Source organism: Cervus canadensis, chromosome 28 (assembly GCF_019320065.1).
Source record: "Cervus canadensis isolate Bull #8, Minnesota chromosome 28, ASM1932006v1, whole genome shotgun sequence".
NCBI classification, from domain to species: domain Eukaryota; kingdom Metazoa; phylum Chordata; class Mammalia; order Artiodactyla; family Cervidae; genus Cervus; species Cervus canadensis.
The window spans coordinates 10,139,827-10,161,483 of record NC_057413.1 but is presented as its reverse complement, the minus strand read 5'-3'; the positions used below and the strand labels follow the sequence as shown (position 1 = coordinate 10,161,483).

Here is a 21,657-nt window from a genome sequence, read left to right as displayed (position 1 = left end):
AGCCTCATTAACACATCTGGGCAGTCTTTGTTGACTGCCCAGCCCAGACCCTGGTGAGGATTTGAGGGCAAATGATTTCCCCGAGCACCCCGTGGTCCCCTAAGCAGCAAAAGTCAGGGGCAACAATAAAGTTGCCAGAAAAAGCATCGAAGCCTATTTGTCACAGCCCCTGCAAAACCAAATGAATTCAGAAGCCTGGAGAGCAAACACAGCCCGGGTCAGCTCTCAGGTGCACTGGACAGGATGGGGTGGGGGCACTTATAAAACACAGAGCAAGCATCAGCCGGGCCCCAGGGCAACTGGGACCTCATGGCTTTTTCCAATCAGGACTAAGGGGACAGGCAGCTAGGGAGAAGAGGGTAGCTCCACCAACTGGTGTTTAAAAAAACAACAAACACTCACTTGCAACAGATCCACTCCTACTATAGAGGCTGACAAACTGCCTCAACTTCCCCCCAACTTTCTCAAGTATAAAAAAACCTCTCCAAAGGCTGCCAAGAGCCTCTATTATGGCCTTTTCTCCACCTCCTGGGGCTACTCTGATCATTCCTTTTACCTCCAGTTCATGTGGACTAAAATATGGGGAGGAGATCCAGCCTTTCACTCTCTGGCCAGGGTCTGCTGGCCTCAGTTTTCCCTTCTGTAAAATGGACTCAACAGTCTCTTCCTCTCCTGTGAGCTCACTAGAGAAACAATAACTGTGGGAGGTTATTTCAGAACTGACTGGGTCTTCTCCTCACGATGCTAGTGTGTTTCCTACAGTCCAAGCTCTTCTGGTACAATTCTTCAAATGGCAGAAAAGTCCTAAGAGGCATGGGCGAGCCCCCTCACAAAAGTAGTCAAGTTTGTGGCCAAACAGATCAGGGGAAGTAGAAAGCAAGCCCCACAGAAGCACAGAGCCCAGGGCTGGAGCCCAGCTGCCCACTCAGGTGGGCCCAAGACCTGGCCCCTGGGAACGGGATCCACCTCTGCAAAATGTGGGCCCCCCCCCCCGACCCTACACATCCTGACAAAGAGAACAAGAGAACGAAGACAGACAAAAGCCACCTGCAAGAGGTGGAGGACAGGACGGGCCAGGAGCAGGCAGATCAATCAACCGGGAGCAGGTTCAGCTCTACTTTTGACAATTTTATTCCGAATCAAAAATGAATGAAAAACCCTTATTGCAAAGTGTGAGACTGTCAGAAGGCCACAGGGTTGTCAGAAGTCAAGAAAAATTATACTCTAAAAGGATAAGGAAAAAATGCACTCAAATTGTCTTTTTAAAAACAGGAGACCAAAGTCATCCGAGTTCCCACCTCCTGGAATGAAAGTGGTCTGAGATGAAGGAGCAAGTATGGAGAAGGCTTTATGGACACGCAAGGGACCCAAAACACCAAGTCTGGGGCCTGGAAAAGGAACCAAGGTTTGCAGAGCAAGGGCGGGCAGTCAGAGGAGCAAAGAGATCAGACCCATGGGAGACAGAGAGAAGCAAGAGAAACGGACTCAGCAACAACTGAAGTTCAGCGGGTCTCCCTTCCATTAACAGGTAGGCTTAAGGATCTGAAACGGAACAGACCTTTACCATATCTCCTAAGTAAGACAAAATAACTAAAGTTGCTGGACAAGATATAAGCTTCTGAACTCCACAAAAATGAAGTGTAAAATCACTCATCTTTCTACGCCCACCATCCTGAGAATGACACAAACTCTGAAAGTATTACAAATTACCTCAGCAGAGCCATTCTAACGGACCCACATTTTATCTTCGCTACCTGGCATGAACTAGATAAGGAAGTCTAGTTTAATATTTGGGGATTAAGGCTAAATATAATGGAAGCACTCTTACAGCTGGACCATAAGTTGGTTAGCTAACGTAAAGTTTGTTAAGCAGTAAGTCTTTAATATATGTGTATATAGGTTGAGCATATACATATATACGTACAAGTGAATGTAATGAACACATAAATATGCTTTTAGTTACAGATTTTTTTAAATTATTTATTTTGTCTCAGCTGCATCACAGAGGCTTCCACTGTGGTGTCCCAGCTTAGCTGCCTCGAGGCATGGCGGTTCTTAGTTCCCAGAACAGGGATCGAACCAGTGTCCTCTGCATTAGAAGACGGATTCTTAACCGCTGGACCACCAGGGAAGTTTTTGTTACACATTATTTTGAGAATTCGTGGTATTCCATGTCAAGCTTTTTTGTTTGATGGGAAGGGAGTTCAGCCATAAATGAAGCTTGGTTCTTAAAAGGGAACCATTTGCAAAGCAGAATGGATGCGAAATCTTACAGATTTCCCCCAAGTCTTTTAAATAGCAGGCCCACATCTAATTTAACAATCTCGTTTTTACAGTAATTCACTTTTATCAAGGGTTCCCATTCAGCTTCAAGTTTTCATAGAAACCAACTCTCTTGTCACACTCGTTCAAAGGTTTATATAATATTTAACTGAAATTGCAGTAAGTCTAACTGGAATAACCAGATTTGGGAACAAACAACTGGCACTTGGCAAGCCTTCTATGTGGGTAAGAGCCAAAGGGGACAGAAGCACACACTCCCCGGGCCTGCCCACTGGCAGGGAGCTTCATGCAGGGATGTCACAGCCAGGATGTCCTTCAGCCAGAAGAACTGGGTAGGCTGGGTAGGTGGAAGGTGGTTAGTACAAGAGCTGTTGCTACGATCCTGGGAAATATTTAGACACAGACCAATAGAAGGAAAATCAGAACCATACAAGCAGAATTCCAAAAACAAAACTTCTTAGACTAAAAAACGTATGGCTGAGTATTAAAAAGTCAGGTCCTCAGACCAGCATGACCAACGGCAAACCTTAAAAATAAACCTAAAAACCCTAAAATAAACCTAAAGACCTTAAAAATAAACTTAAACAATCTCTTCAGCATGCATTTACAATTAAAAAAAAAAACTTGCAGCGAACTAGAAAAGTGTGCATCAACCAAAAAACTCAAAGTTCATCTTCACACACACACAAAAAAACCCCATAAGGCAAAAAAAAAAAACCCCAACAATGCCTACCTACAGCTAACAGAATCCTTCCATCTATACTGCCCTGGCAACATGAGTTGTACTCTATAAAAATACTGCCAGTGTAACACCTCTCAATTTTTACAATTCACTCTGGAGTCTGAGCTGCCTACCTGAGCATTTCATGTCATTCTTCCAGATCCAGATTACTAACTCATTATGGTTCGCTTTACCAAAGTAGCCTATGTTTTGAGTGACATGTTTTATCCTTATTTTTCCATTAGCCCTGTAATTTTTACTGTTCGATTTTGTAGGACTTGATGTTTTTCACCAACGCAGACACCATGCTACGTGAGATACAGCTCTGGTTACACAGATCTGGACTGTTCAGTAGGACAGCTTCATATGTTCAGTCACACGAAGCAATGACTTGTCCAAATTGAGCTGTCCTGTAAGGATCAAAAAAACATACTAGGTTTCAAAGACACAAGATGAAAAAAAAGGTAGATTAGTATAGATTTCTATTTGTATTGATTATATGTTAAAATAAATGATCATGTGTTCAGTATACTAGGTTAAATAAAACTCTCATTAAACTAAAAAAAAAAGTTCAGCTTAGCCTTTATTGAGTATTTCAATGTTAGGCTTAACATGACTTTCCCATATGTCTGAAAAGAAGAAAAGGGTTCTATTTAAAATCTGAAAGACACTGGTTACATACTCCAAAGAATTTTTTTCTTTCTGAAGGAGGAAATTTTAAATAACCTTTGGAGCAGGATATATGTTAAGATTAACACTGGAGTTCTTTCCAAGGCATCTGGAAGTGAGTCAACAGCCCTCAGCCAAGCAACAAGAACTGGTCTGACCTCTTAGGACAGGAAACAGCCATGAAACCATCTAAGCACCAAGTAATTCTAGTTGGCCCTTTGGGCCAACGGCTGTGGGGGACACACAAGTCAGATACTTGTCTACAGTAAAGTAATAACCCAGGTAATCATAAATTGGATTATTTTTAAAGATGAATTTTTTTAAAAAATTTCAGCAACACACTTCGGACTCTTGACAGTATTCCTTCCATAATCTCTCCAGGCAGTGATTGTTGCTAAACTGTTTCTGCCCAGAGACTTATGTGAAAAAGAGAATGGGTTTTCTCCACTACTAGAAAGAGGCGGAAAGCAAGCCACCTCAACAGCTCAAAAAAGAAAAAAATACAGCAATTAAATAAGGTATGCGCGTGTTCCCCGGCCCCAGAACCGTAAAATAAATCAGTTAGGTGTAAAATGGGCGGGGGGGGGGGGGAGACGGACACCAACTTATAAATCCTACCACTACATTTTGGTGTAGTTCTACTTTTTCTCTTCACAATTTCATGCAATTAGAGTAAACTTTGCTTTTGAATCTTGTAACACAAACTTTTCCCACAGTTTTCAATCACACTGCACTTTTAAATCAGAAAATTAAATACCTAAAATTTACATTCTAGTGTTACAAATTCTTCTTGAGCTGTCCTAGAAATCAAACTGGTAATCTGTTTTCCTGCTAACTGCAATGAATCATATCTTTATGTGGCAGAGATATCTATTTCAAACTCACACCTTCTATAAAGCATCAGATATCAAATAGTTTTGAAGTCTAGGTATCTTATCTGTTATACTCGACAGCAATAACCAACCAGTGGAGTGACAGGAATGGCATAAAATACCCATAGAGCAAAACATGTAACTTTTTATTGTCCAAGTGGATTGGGGCTTTGAAAGGCAAATGTTTTCAGTATTTAAGGTACTGTAGTGGGAATCGTGCCCAGCAATTAAGACAGGATTACACTGCAATTTATGAGTTTTTTCAAAGACGTCATTTAATATGAAATATAACAATCATTTTTCCCAAAGCTTGCCATCTACAATCCCACCCCCAAACCCTGTTTTGCTAAAGCAGTAAATGGCAACGCGGCAGGCATCTAAGGCTTTGGAGACCAATTGTAGGGAATGCGCTGCCTTCCACCAGCTCAATAATATCATCTTACATAGAAACAGAACAGTTTTACATCTTCCACGCACATCATCTCACGCACGCGATCTCTGATAAACTGAAAAGGCAAAAGCATGTATTACTTTTTCTATTTTACATAAGAGTAAATAAACCTAGATTTCCCGCCTCTCGTGCTCTCGTTCTGAAGAACTGAGCCCAGGACACCTTAGACTTGCAGTCCAGGGCTCTTCAAAGGACACCTACCAATGACTGGTCGTCTTCCGTCTGCCCCAACCCATGAACTACTCCATAGGCCTAGAGCTGGCATAGCGAATAAGTGCCACTCTGGTGTTTCAAGGCTTCCAGAAAAACCAACAGCTGATGCCGTGCAGCATAGCCCCGCCACATCCTGCCGTGACATCCCCAACACGACTTAAAGTTGACAAGGTGGCCAAACCCATCACGCAGTTCTCCTGCAAAGCCAAGCTGCCCCACTTAAGTTTCCCTGCTTTGCAAAAGCATTGACGAGAAAGCACGACCACCACCGCAATAATGACACAGCCGTCAGCAGACCTGGAAACAGAGAAAGCGAAAACGTTTTCGCAGACAGGAGGCGTCTTCGGCCTGCTGCCCACCCCCGAAACGGAACAAGAGCAGGGTCGGGGGCGCTCGCCAGGCGACCCCAGGCTCCCAGCGGCTCCCTGCGCTCACCTGGAGGGCAGCGCGGCGCTGCGCCGCGGAAGGCCGAGGCCGATCGCATCCTCCTCCTCCTCCTCCTCCCGCGCGGCAGCCCCCGCCTTCGCACCACCGCTCCCTCCGCCCCCGCAGCCCCGCCGCACTGGAACCTCCCGCCCGACTTTTGACGTCACGGAGGAGAAGGTTCCACCCGGGCCCGTCCCTTTGTGACGTCACAATGACAACAGAACCCGGCCTGAGCGTCCGGGAACCCGGAGCCGCGGGGGGCGGAGGGAGGGGGCGGAGGCCGGCGCGAGGCGGGGGAGGAACCGGGGGGCGGGGAGGGGGCGCGCTGACGTCTAGCCGGCTTAACCTGTTGCTCCCGGGCCCGCACTGGAGCCGGCGGGCCAGGCCGCGGGGAGCCGGCCGCGCCGCCGCCGCCATGCTCGGCCGTGCGCGCGCTGGGGGGCGCCCGCCGCAGCCGAGCGCTGCCCGCCCCCTCCCCGCCACGCCCCCGCCCCGCTCGCCGCGCCGCGCCGCCCCCTCCCCAGGCCGACCGGCCGCACCGCCCCCGCGCCCCACCCACCCATCCGTTCTCCCGCCCGCCCTCCCGCCCCGAGCCCGCAGCCCGTAGCCCGCCCCCTACAGGCCGCCCGCGGCCTCCCAGACCCGGCCCAGCCCGCCGCGACCCCCGCGCGCCCCCCCTGCCGCCGCACCGGCTCGAGCACGTCAGGAACACAGGCTCCGCTCCCCGAGCGTTAACTCGTGCTCTGCCTCCTGCGGCCGCCGCCAGCCGCGGGCAGGCAGCCGGACGCCCGGAATCGACACAATCCGCTGACCACCGGGAACAAAAAATCCCACCCCACGCCGCTCCCCAACTTAGCGAGGGCTGGGATGGGGGCGGGGGTGGCTCTGGTCCAAGTTCTACCCCCTTTTTGCTTTGTGGCTGCACCCGGATCGGACGTGCCCCGGGAAGGCGTCCACGCTCGCAGGCAAGCTTGTCTCCCTGCAGTTTCTACAGCCCGAGTTTAAACTAGTCCTTTGCATTCTCCTCAGCCCTCTGCAATGCGGATGTATTTTAATTCTTATATTCTTTAGGGACCAGCGTTTTTAAGTTGGGCTTGATTATTTAACCTTGCATTTCTTTCATAGTTGAAGTTTATGTGTCTAGGTTAGGGTCAGCCCTCAAGAAGAGGTATTCAGCTTTTCCATTAAATCTATTTTTTACAAAACCAGTGCCCCGAAGGTCATCTCCCATTACACACATCATAGTGCTCAAAAAGGGAAAATATTAACACCAATTTGTCCACCCGAGTTAAATCAAACTTTCTTATAACATTGCTTTATTCCTAATGTGTGTTCATTCGGCCTTTTTTTTTTTTTAATGGGTTCTTTGATTTAAAGCATGCAGCTAATCACCGATCACTTGAGTGCATATTTGGTTAATCCTCGGTCCCCCCTCTCCTCTCCCTCCCCCCAAACTTAAAAAAAAAAAGCCACCACACACAAAACAAAAACACTCCCCATGCCAATCAAAACGTAGCTGTACTATGCACAAAACAAATTTAACTATTCCAAACCATTTAAATCTCGGAATAATCACCAAATTTCAGAAGCCCAATTAACTGGGAGAAATTAATTGTAGTCACTTACATTTACATTCACATGCCTACTTAAAAACGTTAACTATATTCTATGTCTTTTTCCCCTAAAACTGGAAACCATGAATTTTTAAACAAAACCAGTCCCATTATTAAAGTCAATCCCAACAAATGCATTCCCTGTAACATGATTCCCAACTGGTTTATGTCGCGAACCAAATAAGCCAAAACGACCACATACATTAAATTTGATGTGCCAGTGCAAGGAACAAGATCGCCATAATCGGACCCTCGATTACAACTTAAAGGGCTTCCAACACACACGCGTTACACGATTTCCCAAATAACATTAATAATAATAACACAGACTCATTTGCATGCAAAGTGCAATATGGGGACAAATCCGCCCGAGAATGCAGTTTAGTTATATTACCGCAGCCCCCACCTCCCCGACTAGGCTCCACCAAAATCCCCTGCCTTTCATCTAAAACTAGATTATGGTTGTGTCATTCGAGGTCAATTTATTCACTGGAGGTATCGCTACACCAATCTGTTTTTTCATCCAAACTAGGCAGACACGACTTTGCCTGAAAAGCCTTCTTTCAGAAAAGAAAGAAACAGCCTTATCGGACGCTGTATTTCAAACCCTTCAGCTGCAGAATTATCTATAAACTTGACATTCACAGCCATTGCTTAAAACTACAAGTCAAAGGATGTGTTGTTAGGAGCACTTACGTATTTCTTCTGGATGATATTCCTCTTGGGTCTTTCCTTGCTCATTCTGAGATCCAAATGCTGATTGCAAAAGGGGACAATTGCTTCATGAATTTAAAGCCGTCAGAAATTTGCAAAAAAATATCTTGGTGGTTTTTATTGTTGTTGGTGGTGGCTGATCTTGTAATCCGACTTTTCTTCCTCTTTCCCCAAAGCCTGATTCGCCTTGAAATAAATCCGAAATTGGGAAGGGAAAAAAAAAAAAAAAAGCCAAAGACGAAGCAAACAAAAAAAAAAATTCACTTTAGTAAAACACTCATAATGGAAAATTTCCCCCGAAACACACACACACAAAAAAAACCGACGCCCTTCACTCCCCCCCCTTTTTCCTCCAAAAACTACATCAGCGAAACGTGAAGGTCCTTAGTGTCTGAGCTGTAGTTACATCTTGGAAAAGAAAAGGGAAAGATAAATAAAAAATGTTGGAAGTCACGTTTGTGCTGCAGCAGCAGTGCGAGCAGAAGAGTCAACTCCAGCGGCGGCGGCGGCGGCGGCGGCGGCAGCACCACAGCGAGGGCTCGCCGAGTCTCTTTTTTCCAAGCCCCCTAACCAATGAGAGAGAGGCTATCCAGCCCAACTTTAAATGGACTCTGCTTTTATACAAGTTAGGGCTCCTCGGATAATTCCCCACCGGACGTCAGCCGAAAACTCCCACAGCTGGGCCACCAGGCGCCCGCCTACTCCAGTGCCGACCGCCCCTGGCCCAGCCCAGAGGACCCCCATGGCCCCGTCGACGAGACACCCAAGAGGCCTCGACGAACCCTTCCCGGGCTACCCTGCAGGCATCGCTCCCACGCCGAGCCTAAGACTGGAATTGAGAGAGGCTCCCTAGCTCAATGCATGGCACGCTCGGTCGCTCCACCTCACCCCCTTTCCCCAGCTTGCCGCTCACCCCTCGGCCGCCACAACGCTAGCCCCCGCCTCGCCGCGTGTCTACCTGCAGCCGGGCTGCTGGGTGCCAGTGCCCCAGGACGCCTGGCCCCGGGGAGAGCCGCCTATTCCCGGGGCACCTTAGAATGGTCCCCTTGATCTTCTGGAAGTTGTAGTCCCCCGACTACAAAATGGCTATGGCCATGGGCGCTGGGAACTACAATTCCCAGCCTGCCCCGCAAGCCTGTCACTCAACTCCCCTCCCCACCTCCCCGCCCCCGCCCCCCTCGCTGGCCCTGCCAACAAACGCTTGGACGTGTCCCGCGTGTGACACTGAGCGAGGCTGGCTCGGGATTGGCCCGCAGAGCGTGTGGTCCGCGAGCGAGGAACTCCCCACGCCGGCCCGCCCCCGCCCCCCGGCCGCGGCCGCCCTCCCCCGGCGACGGCCGGCCCCCTCCCCTCGCGCCCCGCCCCCACCCGCGGCGCGAACCGCCTGTGGAATCGAGGAATCGCGCGCGCGCGCGCGCGCCGGCCCGCGCCGAGCGGCGGGGGAGGGACGCGCCGCGTCCCGGGGGAAGGCCTCGGAGCGTGGCGGCGCGGGGGGCGGTGTCGGCTAGGGGTTGGAGCCCGTCCTGAGGAAAACTGGGCCACGCACCAAGAGGAATCCTCGGTGCGAACTAGTTGATCGGCGGCGCCTGCTGCCTCGGCGGCACAGCCGGTGTCACCTCAGGACACCGCCTCGCGTCTCCACACGGAGCGTGCTGCGGTCGGGCTCGGGGGGAGCCCGAGGTCACCTCGCGGAAAGGCCACCTCCCGACGCGGCAGCGGCCTGGCGGGCGAGGACGGCGTCGGGGGACCCCAAAAGGGAAGCCCCGGCCGCCGCCTCCTACCAAAAAAAAACAACAACAACAAAAAAAAAAATCATCACCGTCTTTTAAGAGATCGCGCTGGATCTTGGCTGGTCCCGGCGTCTCTTGCGTCTGGAGTGCCTGTTAGCGAGGCTACAACGTTGAGGGGAAACGAGTGGAATATGGAGTCCGAGCCACACAGACCCGCACACCGCGAGGAAGCGTCTGGAACGCCGAGTGCCGGGAATACCACCCGCGGTAGCCACGCGAGAACCCGCGTTCTACCTGCCTCTGCCCCCTGTTGTGCTCATTTAATCGTTGATCTAAAGGAAGGAGTCAGCCCCGGTGTCTCTCTTCGGCCTTCGCCTTATTAGCTACTTCAAGTCTCTCTTAGCCAGTCTGCATTGTTAATTTCCTTATTCGCACCGTAAATGTAGAGTAGTGTTTTAAAGAATCTCCTCTCGGGCAGTTCTTTTAAGAAACGGGAAGTGGAATTAAGTACGCCTTCATATTCATTCCTATACATTCAATTCTCCTTCCCATCCCCTAGATTTTCTTTATGTAGGAAGTATCATAATCGTTAGGTTTTATCTACAGCAGCGTTTGAAGAGTCAGTGTTTGAAGTGTTTGAGGAGTGTCTAGAAAGGTCTCAAACTGGAGGTGAGAGACCTGTCATACCACCCTGGGCCCTATCCTAAAAGGTACGGGATGGCCTGTCTGAGCTGGTTAATTTCCTCATCAACAAATTAGTGATCATCACATCCTATGGAGTGGATTATGTAATAATGTTAGCCCAGCTAAGAACCAGACACGTTATTAAAAGATTTCTGTAAATCAAAGTTTTGGTTTTGCTGCGCAGCATGGTATGCTGGATCTTAGTTCCCTGATCAGGGATGGAACCCGTGGCCCTGAAGTGGAATCCAGAGTCCTAACGGTTGGGTCACGAGGGAATTCTCAATAAAGTGCTATTTTAAAATGCTTTTTAATTATGACTTTACCTTTTTTTAAAAGATCTGCTTTCTAAATTGAAATAATGTGTCATATGTTGATTTCAGTCATAAAAATAAATGACCTTCTGTGCCTTCATATGGCACATATCCTGAAGGACCCAATAGAACAGATTTCATTTTTCCATACTGGCCACCCAAGTGACTTTATACAACTGACTTTTTACAATGAGGTGGTTTCAAGAGACTTTCTGATTATTATGACCTGTATACTGGCAGTCTCCACTTCTCCACACTCAGGGTTTTAGCCAGCTCTCAGGAGGTTTAATGTCAGATCTGCCCTTCCCCAGGCAAAATTCTTAAGAACAAAGGTGGGTTTCTTCTAGGTTCTCTCAGCTAGCCTCTGAGGCTAAGCTTCTCTGTCCCCAGGCAGAGAACTCCCCTGCTGAGCTACCAACTCCAGGTCACCACATAAAAACCATTCTAGTTGAGGCTGGAGGGCAGGCGAAAGGAAGGAATTTGCTCATTTCCAAAAGATTTGAATAACATTCATGTTGTTTTCCCTGAAAAGGAAAATAGACTGGTCTTTTTAGGGGTTGAAAGCCTTCCCTGTTGTGGAAGTAACTATCTCCTGATGAACTTCCTTTTACCTTTCCTGTCTTTTTACTCCTCTTTTTCGTTTTCTATCAGTGAATATCACTCTTTCTCCTGATGATTTTAACCCTTCCAGCACTTTTCTTGACCTATTCAAGTCGTGGTGTGAGGAATGCGAGGGTAGGGGAAGACCTCACTAGGTACAGTGTTGCTACAGGACCTATATGCCAGCACTGATCTCATCTGAAGACAGCACTCAAAAGTCCTTTGTTAAGAAGCACACAGCTCAGTAGAAAAGGCAGACTCATGACTGATTACGATACCTCTGAAAAGTACTGTATTTGCACTATGAAAAGGTGGCAAAGGGAATGCATTACTGAGGTGACCGGGAATGAAGGAGTTTTGAAGGATAAGTAGGAGTTCAGCAGTTTGAAGTATGCTGAGCAACTTTACTGCATTAAAAAAATAAAATCCTTGAGACCTAAAAAAAAAACAACCACACTCATGGATGGGATTCTGTTTTGTTTAGAAGTAACCAAAGATAAAACTTAGAGGTGAACAGGAGCCAGAACCAGAAAGGTTCTGCACGCCACTTTGGACTTTGCCTGTAAGCTAAAAAGAAGCTCAGAAGGATTTTCACTAGAGGTATAAAGCGGCTTTGCGTATTTGAAAAGTGATTCTGATTGTGAGAGATGAAGTTAAGGATTGAAGGAAAGAGAGGTAGAATCCAGTTGCAATGTACTTGCATAAATAAGATGAGAAATGGTTATGATCTGAATCGAGCAGCAGAGGAAAGAGCAGAGAGAGCAGAGAACAGGTTGAGAAATATTTAGAATGTCAAAAGTCAACAGGACTTGGGAACTGGTTAGCTGGAGGGAATGGTGACTAATGGGGCAGAGTCTTAAAATCATACCTTTAATCTTACCTTTTATGCTCTTAATTAGGTCGATTATCCATCATAGGAAGACTAGGAACATGATGGATGTGAAAGAGGAAGAGGTAACAAACAGGAATAAAAGCAGGCCCTTACTATTCAGGGTACACATCTGAATCACAGACTGAATCAAGCAGTCTAGTCCTCCACTTGATTTCCTATAAGAAATGACAAAGAATTAAAAAGTTAATAAAGACCAAGGACAGAAGAATAATGCACAGTCTTACATTATATGCATATTGAAACTTCCCTTTTAATGCAAGGAATGACACAAGTTATCCTAGGTGTTTTCAAACATGAATCAACTCCAAGTTTCTCCTAAGAAACAACTCAGGGCTCATCTTCTGCAGAAATCCTGCCTTAACAGCCCATCTTCCCCTACTGCCCTTTGTATAAGATACTTACATGCTTACATTCTCCAATTTTGTCTTATGTTCCCATCTCCTCTCCAAGTAAAGAAATAAGCTTTCTAAAATCAGAGACCATGTTGTCTACTTCTCATATTCTCTCTGAAGCTCCAGAAACTTCTCAGAATTTGAAAGGGTCCAGTAATGCTTACTGATGAATGTTTCACCCAAACTCTAATGCCTGACTATTTAGAATATTGCCAGCCGCTTAGTCTGTTGACTTATCATCTCCAATTCTGTTTTGGAGCACCACTGTTTTTCCTCTTACAGTATCCAAATTCAACATAGTGCTGTATACTCCTTAAGGCCCCAGCTCCAGTCTTAACTCCAGTTGAGCCTGGCTACTGGGCTTCCTCACTCCTGAATTCTCATTGCCCCTGTTACTTCAGCCACATTTTTTAAAAATAAAAATTACAGGGACTTTGCTGGTGGTCCAGTGGGTAAGACTCTGAACTCTCAATACAGGGGGCCTGGGTTCAATCCCTGGCCAGGGAACTAGATCCCACATGCATGCCACAACTACAAAGTCCACAGGCCGCACAGAAGATCCTGAGTGCCACAACTAAGACCCAGCACAGCCAAAAAAATTATTTTTAAAATAATAATAATTATATGTATTTAAGGTTTGAGACGATGTTTGGATATGCATACTCATTTTGACATGGCTGTTACCGTCAGGCTAATTAACATATCCCTCATCTCGAATGGTTACCTTCAGCCCCATTTTTGAGCTTTTAAACTTTGCTCCATGTTGTCTTGTTTTCTGATTATATCTTTGTATGTCTCACCTCATTAGATTGAAAATTTCATAGGGCCATGTTTTGTCTCATACTGAGGCAGCCGTTGGGCAATAAGGTCCATCACTGGGTGGGAATCAGATATTCCTAACATTAATCCTGAGTGACCTTAAGTCATTCATTTGACCCCTGTGGGCCTTCACTTCATCATACATAAAATGAAAGGGTTAAATTCAATTATCACCAAAGAAATCTTGTGGATCAAACAGGCTCTAATCCTACCTTGACCTTTGGACTGTGCTTCCTTGTTCCCCTCTCAGTGCTGGCCCCCCAAGTAGACTTAAATACATAATTGTTAGGTAAGGATTACTAGGGCAAATATCTTTATATGCTTATACATAATTAATTGCCTAATACAACCTTATATTTCTCTGTGATATCTGATGATACCTTTTACCCAGGCCTCCTGCCTCCATATCCCGTGTGCAGGCCACCTCCCTCATTTTAAAAAATGTGATTCAAGACACATTATTCCATGAAATGTTACCAGGTACTGAAAGAAAAGGATTCTTTGAGGAAATAGATTTGGAATTTCTAACTTACCCAAAGGTATTTTATTGTAGAGTTTAAAATCCCTAAGAGGCATATAGTCTTCCAAACTACCTTGGCCACAGAAGCCTTTTTTTTTTAAGGAGCTGATATCTATGAAACAGTCTCAGAGACATGCTTCACCCAATATGATAAATTTATGCTTCAGAAATGATTGCTGACAATAATTCTTATCTAAGTGACTGAATACTTTATGTGAAGTTTCTAATTTTATATAGGTCTATCTTGGTATGTAGGGAGAAGAGAGTTAGGAGGAGGGATATACAAAATAATCTTTGACTGACATCAGGTTTATAAATAACTATAAGCCAGTGTACTTAGAAGGTGGGGGCTTCTATTGAGAGAAGGTAATACAGCTATTTCAAGCTGAGATTTGCGAGAGTATTTTAAAACACACTGGGAGGTAAACTGAGAAGTAAACAGCCTTCTTAAGAGTGAGTGATGTCAAGGAGACATTAGTTCTTTTTGTTATTCACTGCTTCCTGTCCCTGAATTTACAGTCTTACTTGTTAAGCTTCAGTTAAATGCCAGAGCACAAACCAGACACAATAAAATGATATTTTATCCTGGTTGATAATAGACCTTGTTTAGACAAATCACTGAAAGTCCTTGGTTCTTTGGATTTTCTAAAAAATTCTGGACTATCATTACTATTCTGCTTAGATTATGTCTTGTGTTATTGAAAGAGAGCTGGCCCTGATTCAGAAACTCTCTGGTAAAGCAGCCAAGACGGGAAACCTGCAGTTCCTAAAAATAGAAGTTACTGTTTATAATAATACTGCACTCTGTGTTTGGGGGGAAGAAATCATATTGGTGATCAAGGAAACCACAGATTTCATGATGAGGAAACTGAGGCAGAGAGAATTACAAGTAGGCTGGGAAAGAGGGAAGGAATCGCATTAACCAAGAAACCTTCTGTTGCAATTAAATGAAGCCCAAATGAAAATGCTAAGGGAATAAAGGGGGCGGAGGGGTTTGCTTCATCTGACTGGGGAGTCCGGAGTCCTAGTTTCGGGGCTACTAATGATGTCCTCGTCTCCCCCACCTCCTTCCTGCTCCTTCTCTCTCTATTCATCTCAGCAGTTCTTTCTTCTGTCAGCAGCCGGTGAAGATGGCTCCAAAGAAAACTTGTTTCTCACCATGGACATGGGGGTGGAACACGATGTATTACCAGGAGGGGTGGGAGAAAAACATTCTGGGCGGCAGAAAAGCGGTAGCAATCACAGCCTACCAAAGGAATCATCAGTTCTTCGCTTTGTCAGGGCTGCAGAAGGGAGGGAGGTAGGAGAAAAAAGTATCAGTTCCCCATCAGAAACCTAGAAGTGTGTTTGATTCAAGACCAGCCCAGCTCAGCCCCTGGGCTACATCCTCTCCTTCACCCCAACTTCCACAGTTTGAGGTTTTCACGGACACATAGCCGAAATGCTGGTTAATATCCATATAAGACGCTCTGCCCAGGGCTCCATGTGCTGCTAAACAAAAACAGATCCTATCTCCTGCAAAATTGTAACATCTGCAGAGATTATGTTCTTTTCTGAAATCTTAATGTTTCCAAAATCCCAGATTCATCCGTATTTTTACAGAAACCCAGGACCATTTTTCTTTCTGATCGAACACACATACACAGATAGAGTAAAACAGAAGAGAATCGAACATCAGCAGTTATACTGTGACTAGAAATTAGTAGGTTATTAATTTCCAGGTGTCTATCTTTCAGTTGTCAAGCATAAAAGAAAAAAAAAATTATTTGTTGAACAAAAGATATAAAATTGAATAAAACGAACCCTGTCCTCAAAACACACATACTAAGCACCAAGAGTCTTCCCTTGTGAAAGGAATGTCAGGGAAGACATTTGAAGAAAGTAGGGGGCCTCTGGGCTCTACTCAACTGAGAGCTGGCCATGAGCTGCTCAGGTCCTGACCGCCCCCCAGCAGACTACAGAAGAGACCCCATTCCTTAACTCCATTCCATCCTCAGCCCAAGAATCCAGTAGGTCGGCCTCCTCTCCCTTTATTCCCCCCTTTCCTTTTCGCTTTCACTTGTTCATTGATTGATTCATTCATTCGTTCATTCATTCATCCAAAGAGTGAGTACCAGGGCCTGCTTAGAATGCTCCTCTGACTCTGCACTGTCCCCTCTCTGATTCCTTGCAGTCCTCCTGAGGGAGCCAAGTAAAGCCCAACAGTCCTCGGACGTGAAAGCACCTGGGGTGAGAAAAAGGGAGGAGGCAGTGAACCCAGGTGAAGTCCAGGAAAACCAGGACAAGGCCAAGGGACCCTCGTTGTCAGAATCTGGCCTTTATTACTACAAAATGCCAATGCCTTTTTGTGCCCATGTGTACATGTGCGTGAGATAAGGGAGGTGAGGGGCTTTCAAACAGTGTGCAGTATCTTGGCGGGTTGTAGGCATTTATAATTGTAGAGAAAGAGGAAAAACTACAGCAGCGAGGTGATTATTTAATATAGTAGAGCTGACAAGTGAGATTATACTAGGAATCTGAAGGCTTGGGGCTCAGTCTCAGTTCTTTTGTGACCTTGGACAAATCACTTCACTAGGCCTTACTTTCTTGTGAAGAAGGAGACTGTGGCTTAAATGCCCTCCCAAATCTACTATTCTATGATTCTATACAAATCAATACTAATCTGGGTAATTTATAATCAGACTGATTTTACACATGGTTAATGTTGAAAATTTTAAGTACAGCAGTAAATTCTTACATAGACACACACTGCAAAAATTGTGAGCAACAGGTCATGCTGTGTTCCTGATATATGAACAGCCATGCTTATCAAAAATCTATGAAAAGATAGGCAGACAGACAGGTAGGTAGATAGTCACAGGTCATGCTGAAGGCACTCTGTTTGGGTCAGTATGTTTGAAGAGGAGATTAGGGTCCCAACTGATAGGAGAATCCTTATCACCCAAGCAACTTGGAACCCAGAATAGGTCCCAAGAAATTCTCTCAACCTAGAGGGCAGGAGAAACCAGGAGGAAAGAGGCTAGATTTCTGAAATTACTGCAGCACAGATCCTTGGAAATTTCTCAGCCACGTTTATTAATTAAATTTTTGGCTGTGTGGGTTCTTTACTGCCATGTGGGCTTTCCTCTAGGTGTGGTGAGCAGAGGGTACTCTAGGTGGGGTGTGCGGGCTTTTCATTGTCGTGGCTTCTCTTGTTGAGGAACACAGGCTCTAAGGTGCAAGGACTTCAGCAGTTGCAGCACGTGGACTCAGCAGTTGTAGCTCCCAGGCTCTGGAGCACAGGCTCAATAGCTGTGGCACACAGGCTTAGTTGCTCTGAGGCATGTGAAATCTTCCTGGATCAGGGATCAAACCTGTGTCTCCAGCATTGGCAGGCGGATTCTTTACTTTTGAGCCACCAGGGAAGCCTTCAGCCATGTTAATATGCCTGCAGCTGTCCCAGACTTCTCCAGGTCTCAGACATGATCAGAATCTCCTTCCTTACACTCTCCATTCACCCGCTTACAAGGTACCTAGCCCTTACCTAGCAAAGTACCTCCATATGGTACATAAATGCTTCTGAAATAAATGAATGGAATTTGACACTGTGCCAGCGATCGCTTTGTTCACAAATAATTCTCTGCATCTGGAGTGCTCTTTCAAAGAGGTCAGCTCCCACCAAGGAGTTGCAATTATTGAGGAAGTGAAACTGATTGACAAGTGCCACTTAAGAGATCTCCATTTTACTTCGCAGCCAGCACTTCGCTTGTGAAATGGCCAAAGAGGAGAGGACGAAATGAAACATTTCATGTTCCTTCAGTAACATAACACGCCCAGACATTTTCATAAAGCGAGTCTAAAACTCAAGATCGGTGTGGATATATTCATCTGACAAATGATACTTGTCTGCTGTTGTTATGGACTGAATTGTGTCCTCGACAAAAATTACAATGTTGAAGTTCTAATCATCAGTATTTCAGAATGTGACTGTATTTGGAGATAGAAACTTGGAGAGGTAATTAAGTTAAAACGAGGTCGTTACAGTGGTCCCCGATCCAGCAAAACGGATGTCCTTATCAGAAGAGGAAATTAGAACACGGACACAAAGAGGGGACACCATGTGAACACAAAGGGAGAAGACAATCATCTACACGCCAAGGAGAGAGCTTCGGAAGAAGATATGTCGGGGACTTCCCTAGTCGTCCAGTGGTTAAGACTCTCTTCTAATGCAGGGAGCCCAGGTTCAATCCCTGGTTAGGGAACTAGATTCCACTTGTCACAACTAAGAGTTGTGACATGTCACAGCTGAAAAAGATCCTCTGCAATGAAGACCTGGCGCAACCAAAAACAAACATAGTAAGTAAATACTTTAAAAAAGAAGACGGAGAATATGTGGGCAGACGCCTTGGTCTTAGACTTTTAGTTTCCAGAGACGTTGTTGTTGTTCTGTCGCTCAGTTGAATCACACTCTTTGTGACCCCATGGACTGCAGCACACCAGGCTTCCCTGGCCTTCGCTATCTCCCAGAGTTTGCTCAGACTCATGTCCATTGAATTGATGATGCCATCCAACCATCTCATCCTCTGTCGTCCCCTTCTCCAGAGATATAAGGACATACGTTTCTATTGTTAAGCCAGCCAGTCTTTGGTACTCTGTTACGGCAGCCCCAGCAAATTAATATAGTTACCTTGTAAATTTTACCTTTCTTTTTTTTTTTTTTAAATTTTACTTTTCAAATGAAAATGACCAGTGCCCAAAAGGGCCTGAGAAAAAAATAATCATTTTGAAAGCCCAAGATAATGCTTTACAAAGGTAACTGGCTTGTTATTTATCCAGGGCCCAAATCATTATCTAGGTGAAGAGAGGCACTTAAACCATCTCCCTTCTTAAATCTAAGGTCAAGGTTGACCACAGATCATTGTTGCCCCTTTTAGGTAGTGAATTGACCCACATACTTTAGAGTACTACCATTAGAATATAATTTTTTTTTAATATTTATTTATTTGGCTGAGCTAGGTCTTAGTTACAGCATATGAACTCTTAGTTGTAGGATGTAGGATCTATTTTCCTGACCCAGGATCAAACCTGGGCCCCCTGCACTGGGAGCAAAGAGTTTAGTCACTGGACTGTCAGGGAAGTCGCTGAAGTATCATTCTTGAAAAGAAAATTTCTCCCTTTGGGATAAGGCACTCTAAGATCTAGGGATCTATTACTTTTAAATGAAAGTTCTACGAGAGAATTATTACAGTATTTTGTCAGTCATTAATATGTTATCATGAATTAAGTATCAGAGATTAGCAAACCAGACTTCCAGCAAGGTCTAAGGAAACAAAATAAAGAAATGTTGATATGTATGATACTTTCAATTAAGTATCTTTTATAACACATCATTCTTATCAACAAAATGAAGCAAATTGTCATATGCCCTATTCTGGATTTTGAGAGGGGAAAACGTTAGAAATACAAAAGTCAACTGAAAGGAAAAACCATATAGAACACGGGTATCATTGTAGAACTCCTGTGGTATGTGACACAGGAAGAAGAATCCTTTGTATTAGGAAGAAGAGTCATTTATTAGGGATTCTTTTTTTTAAAATATATTCCCCGTAGCTCAAACGGTAAAGAATCTGCCTGCAATGCAGGAGACCAGGGTTCAATCCCTGGGTCAGGAAAATCCTCTGGAGAAGGGAACGGCAATCCACTCCAGTATTCTTGCCTGGAGAATCCCATGGACAGAGGAGCCTGGTGGGCTGCATTCTGTGGGTTTGCAAAGAGTCGGACACAACTGAGTGACTAACACACACAACATGTTTACTTATTTATCTTTTGGCAGCACTGGGTATTCATTGCTTTTGCTTGGGCTTCCTCTAGTTGCAGTGAGCAGGAGCTACTCTTTGTTGCGATACATAGGCTTCTCATGACAGTGACTTCTCTGGTTGTGGAGCATAAGCTCTAGGTGCGAGAGCTCCATAGTTGCAGCATGTGGGCACACAGGCTCAGTAGTTGAGGCTCTCAGGGCTCTAAAGCGCAGGCTCGGTAGTTGTGGCACATGGGCTGAGTTGCTCTGCAGCATGTGGGATCTTCCTGGACCAGGGATTGAGCTCATGTCCCCTGCATTGGCAGGCAGAATCATATACCTATGCCACCAGGGAAGTTCTTTTATGGATTATTGAGCCTAAGTTCATGAGTGACGGCCCTGACCAGGGAACAGTTGGAACCAGGAAAGAGTCTACCTTTTGGGTTGGTTTAGCTAAAACTTTACCAGTATTATCACTGAAAGTGCTGGGGTCACCATCAAGGGTGGGTCACCCCAGCTTAGAAAGGGACATTCAAGACCGTAAACTCCAGGAGGGCAGAAGTTTTGTTCCCCTCTTGACTGTACATGCAAATGAAGGGTGGAACAGTTCCTCAATCAAAATTTTCGTTATGATGGAATCAGTGGATGTCCCTGAACAAAGACCATTCCCATTGTACCTATTTCTCTGAAGACTTCGGGGAAAGCATGAGATAAATCCCAGATACCAGGGAGCATCATTCCTTTGGCCTCTCTGGTCCACAAAGGAGTCTTTCTTCAACTGTATTACCTTTCCAGGACCCCCAGGAAACTCTTGCAATTCTTGTCAGTCTTAGCCAAACACAAAAGTCTCGGGACTGACCTGGAGGTGACTCTTTCACAGCTGGGACTTTAAAACCAGCTGCCGAGGGGAATCATGGGAGTGGCAGACCTTCCCAAATCCAAGGTTAATAGGCTGTGAATTGCACTCTCTTCGTTTCAGAAATTGTTTTAACCTGCTTGAGGAGGAGAAGAAAGTGGGACAGCACCAGGGGCTAGAAGACAGCTGACAACAATGCTCTCTGCCCTCCTCCCCCCTGCCTCTCCCAACTCACTTGCCCCCCTCCTTCCTGAAAGCACCAAGCGTCCAGATGTATATTAATAGTAGATATTTACAGCCTACCCGATGTGAATTCAAATTTATTTCCAAGTCATTAGGGCCAATTACTCACCTTTGGGCCCTGTAATATCATTTGTTCCCTGCCAAATGGATTGTTTTTCCTGTCGCAAATGTGATAAATCCTGCAGAGTGCTGCTCAGTCATGTTTAAACTGATTCAGCTTGGTTCAGGGTTGGGGTGAATGAATGAGTGGATGAGTCATGAGGTGTAGAGCTTACACGTGATCCTTTTAATTCGAGAATTCCTTGCTATTGAGGAGAATGGACTGACTTGGAAGGCACTAGTCTGAATTCTGGTACTATTTATTTCCTTTAATTTGACCAAGGCCTGAAAGAATGCAAATATTTTCTTTTGCCTTTATTTTGGCTGTGAAGGATCCAATTTTCTTTCTTCTCTAGCTTTCACAGATGTATTAAATTACATTCTGTGTCTAACTGCGCTAGGATTTGAAGATCTGAGGAGGTAAGAAAAACAATGATAAAATAGTCCCTGTCTTGTGGCAGAGCAGTCTATCTGAAAGAAAAGATAGGCATACAAGAAAAAAAAACAAACTATCAACAATAAACTTAATTGTCTCCATGATTAAGTTTCGAAAATGGTCTTGTAATGGCATCCCACTCCAGTATTCTTGCCTGGGAAATCCCATGGACAGAGGGGTTGCAAGAGCCAGACTTAGTGACTAAACAGCAAGAGCAGTGATACACTGTGTATGCTGTCCCAGACCAGCCCTAAGAGAATCACTTGGGACTTATAGGAATCCCAAATTCTTGGGTTCTCTACCCTACCCCAGGGAATGAAAATTTTAGGGGCAGGGC

The 21,657-nt window shown here is 45.4% G+C and overlaps 1 protein-coding gene across 5 annotated transcripts in view; it reads right to left on the bottom strand.

Annotated features, from left to right (window-relative positions):
* Window positions 1-10,096, bottom strand: part of JARID2 (jumonji and AT-rich interaction domain containing 2) — a 230,987-nt gene extending 220,891 nt beyond the window's left edge. The window contains exons 1-2 of one of the 5 annotated variants that reach the window (XM_043450144.1): window positions 9,782-10,096; window positions 7,945-8,148 (exon numbers count right to left, since the gene is read on the bottom strand). In XM_043450144.1, the coding sequence (XP_043306079.1) occupies window positions 7,945-7,989 (45 nt within the window). In that variant the 5' untranslated portion in view covers window positions 7,990-8,148; window positions 9,782-10,096. Of the gene's footprint in view, window positions 1-5,644; window positions 5,788-7,944; window positions 8,798-8,920; window positions 9,074-9,781 lie in introns of those variants that run through there. The other 4 variants (XM_043450143.1, XM_043450146.1, XM_043450142.1 and 1 more) reach the window with 4 other exon arrangements.
* Between the last annotated feature and the right edge of the window lie 11,561 nt (window positions 10,097-21,657).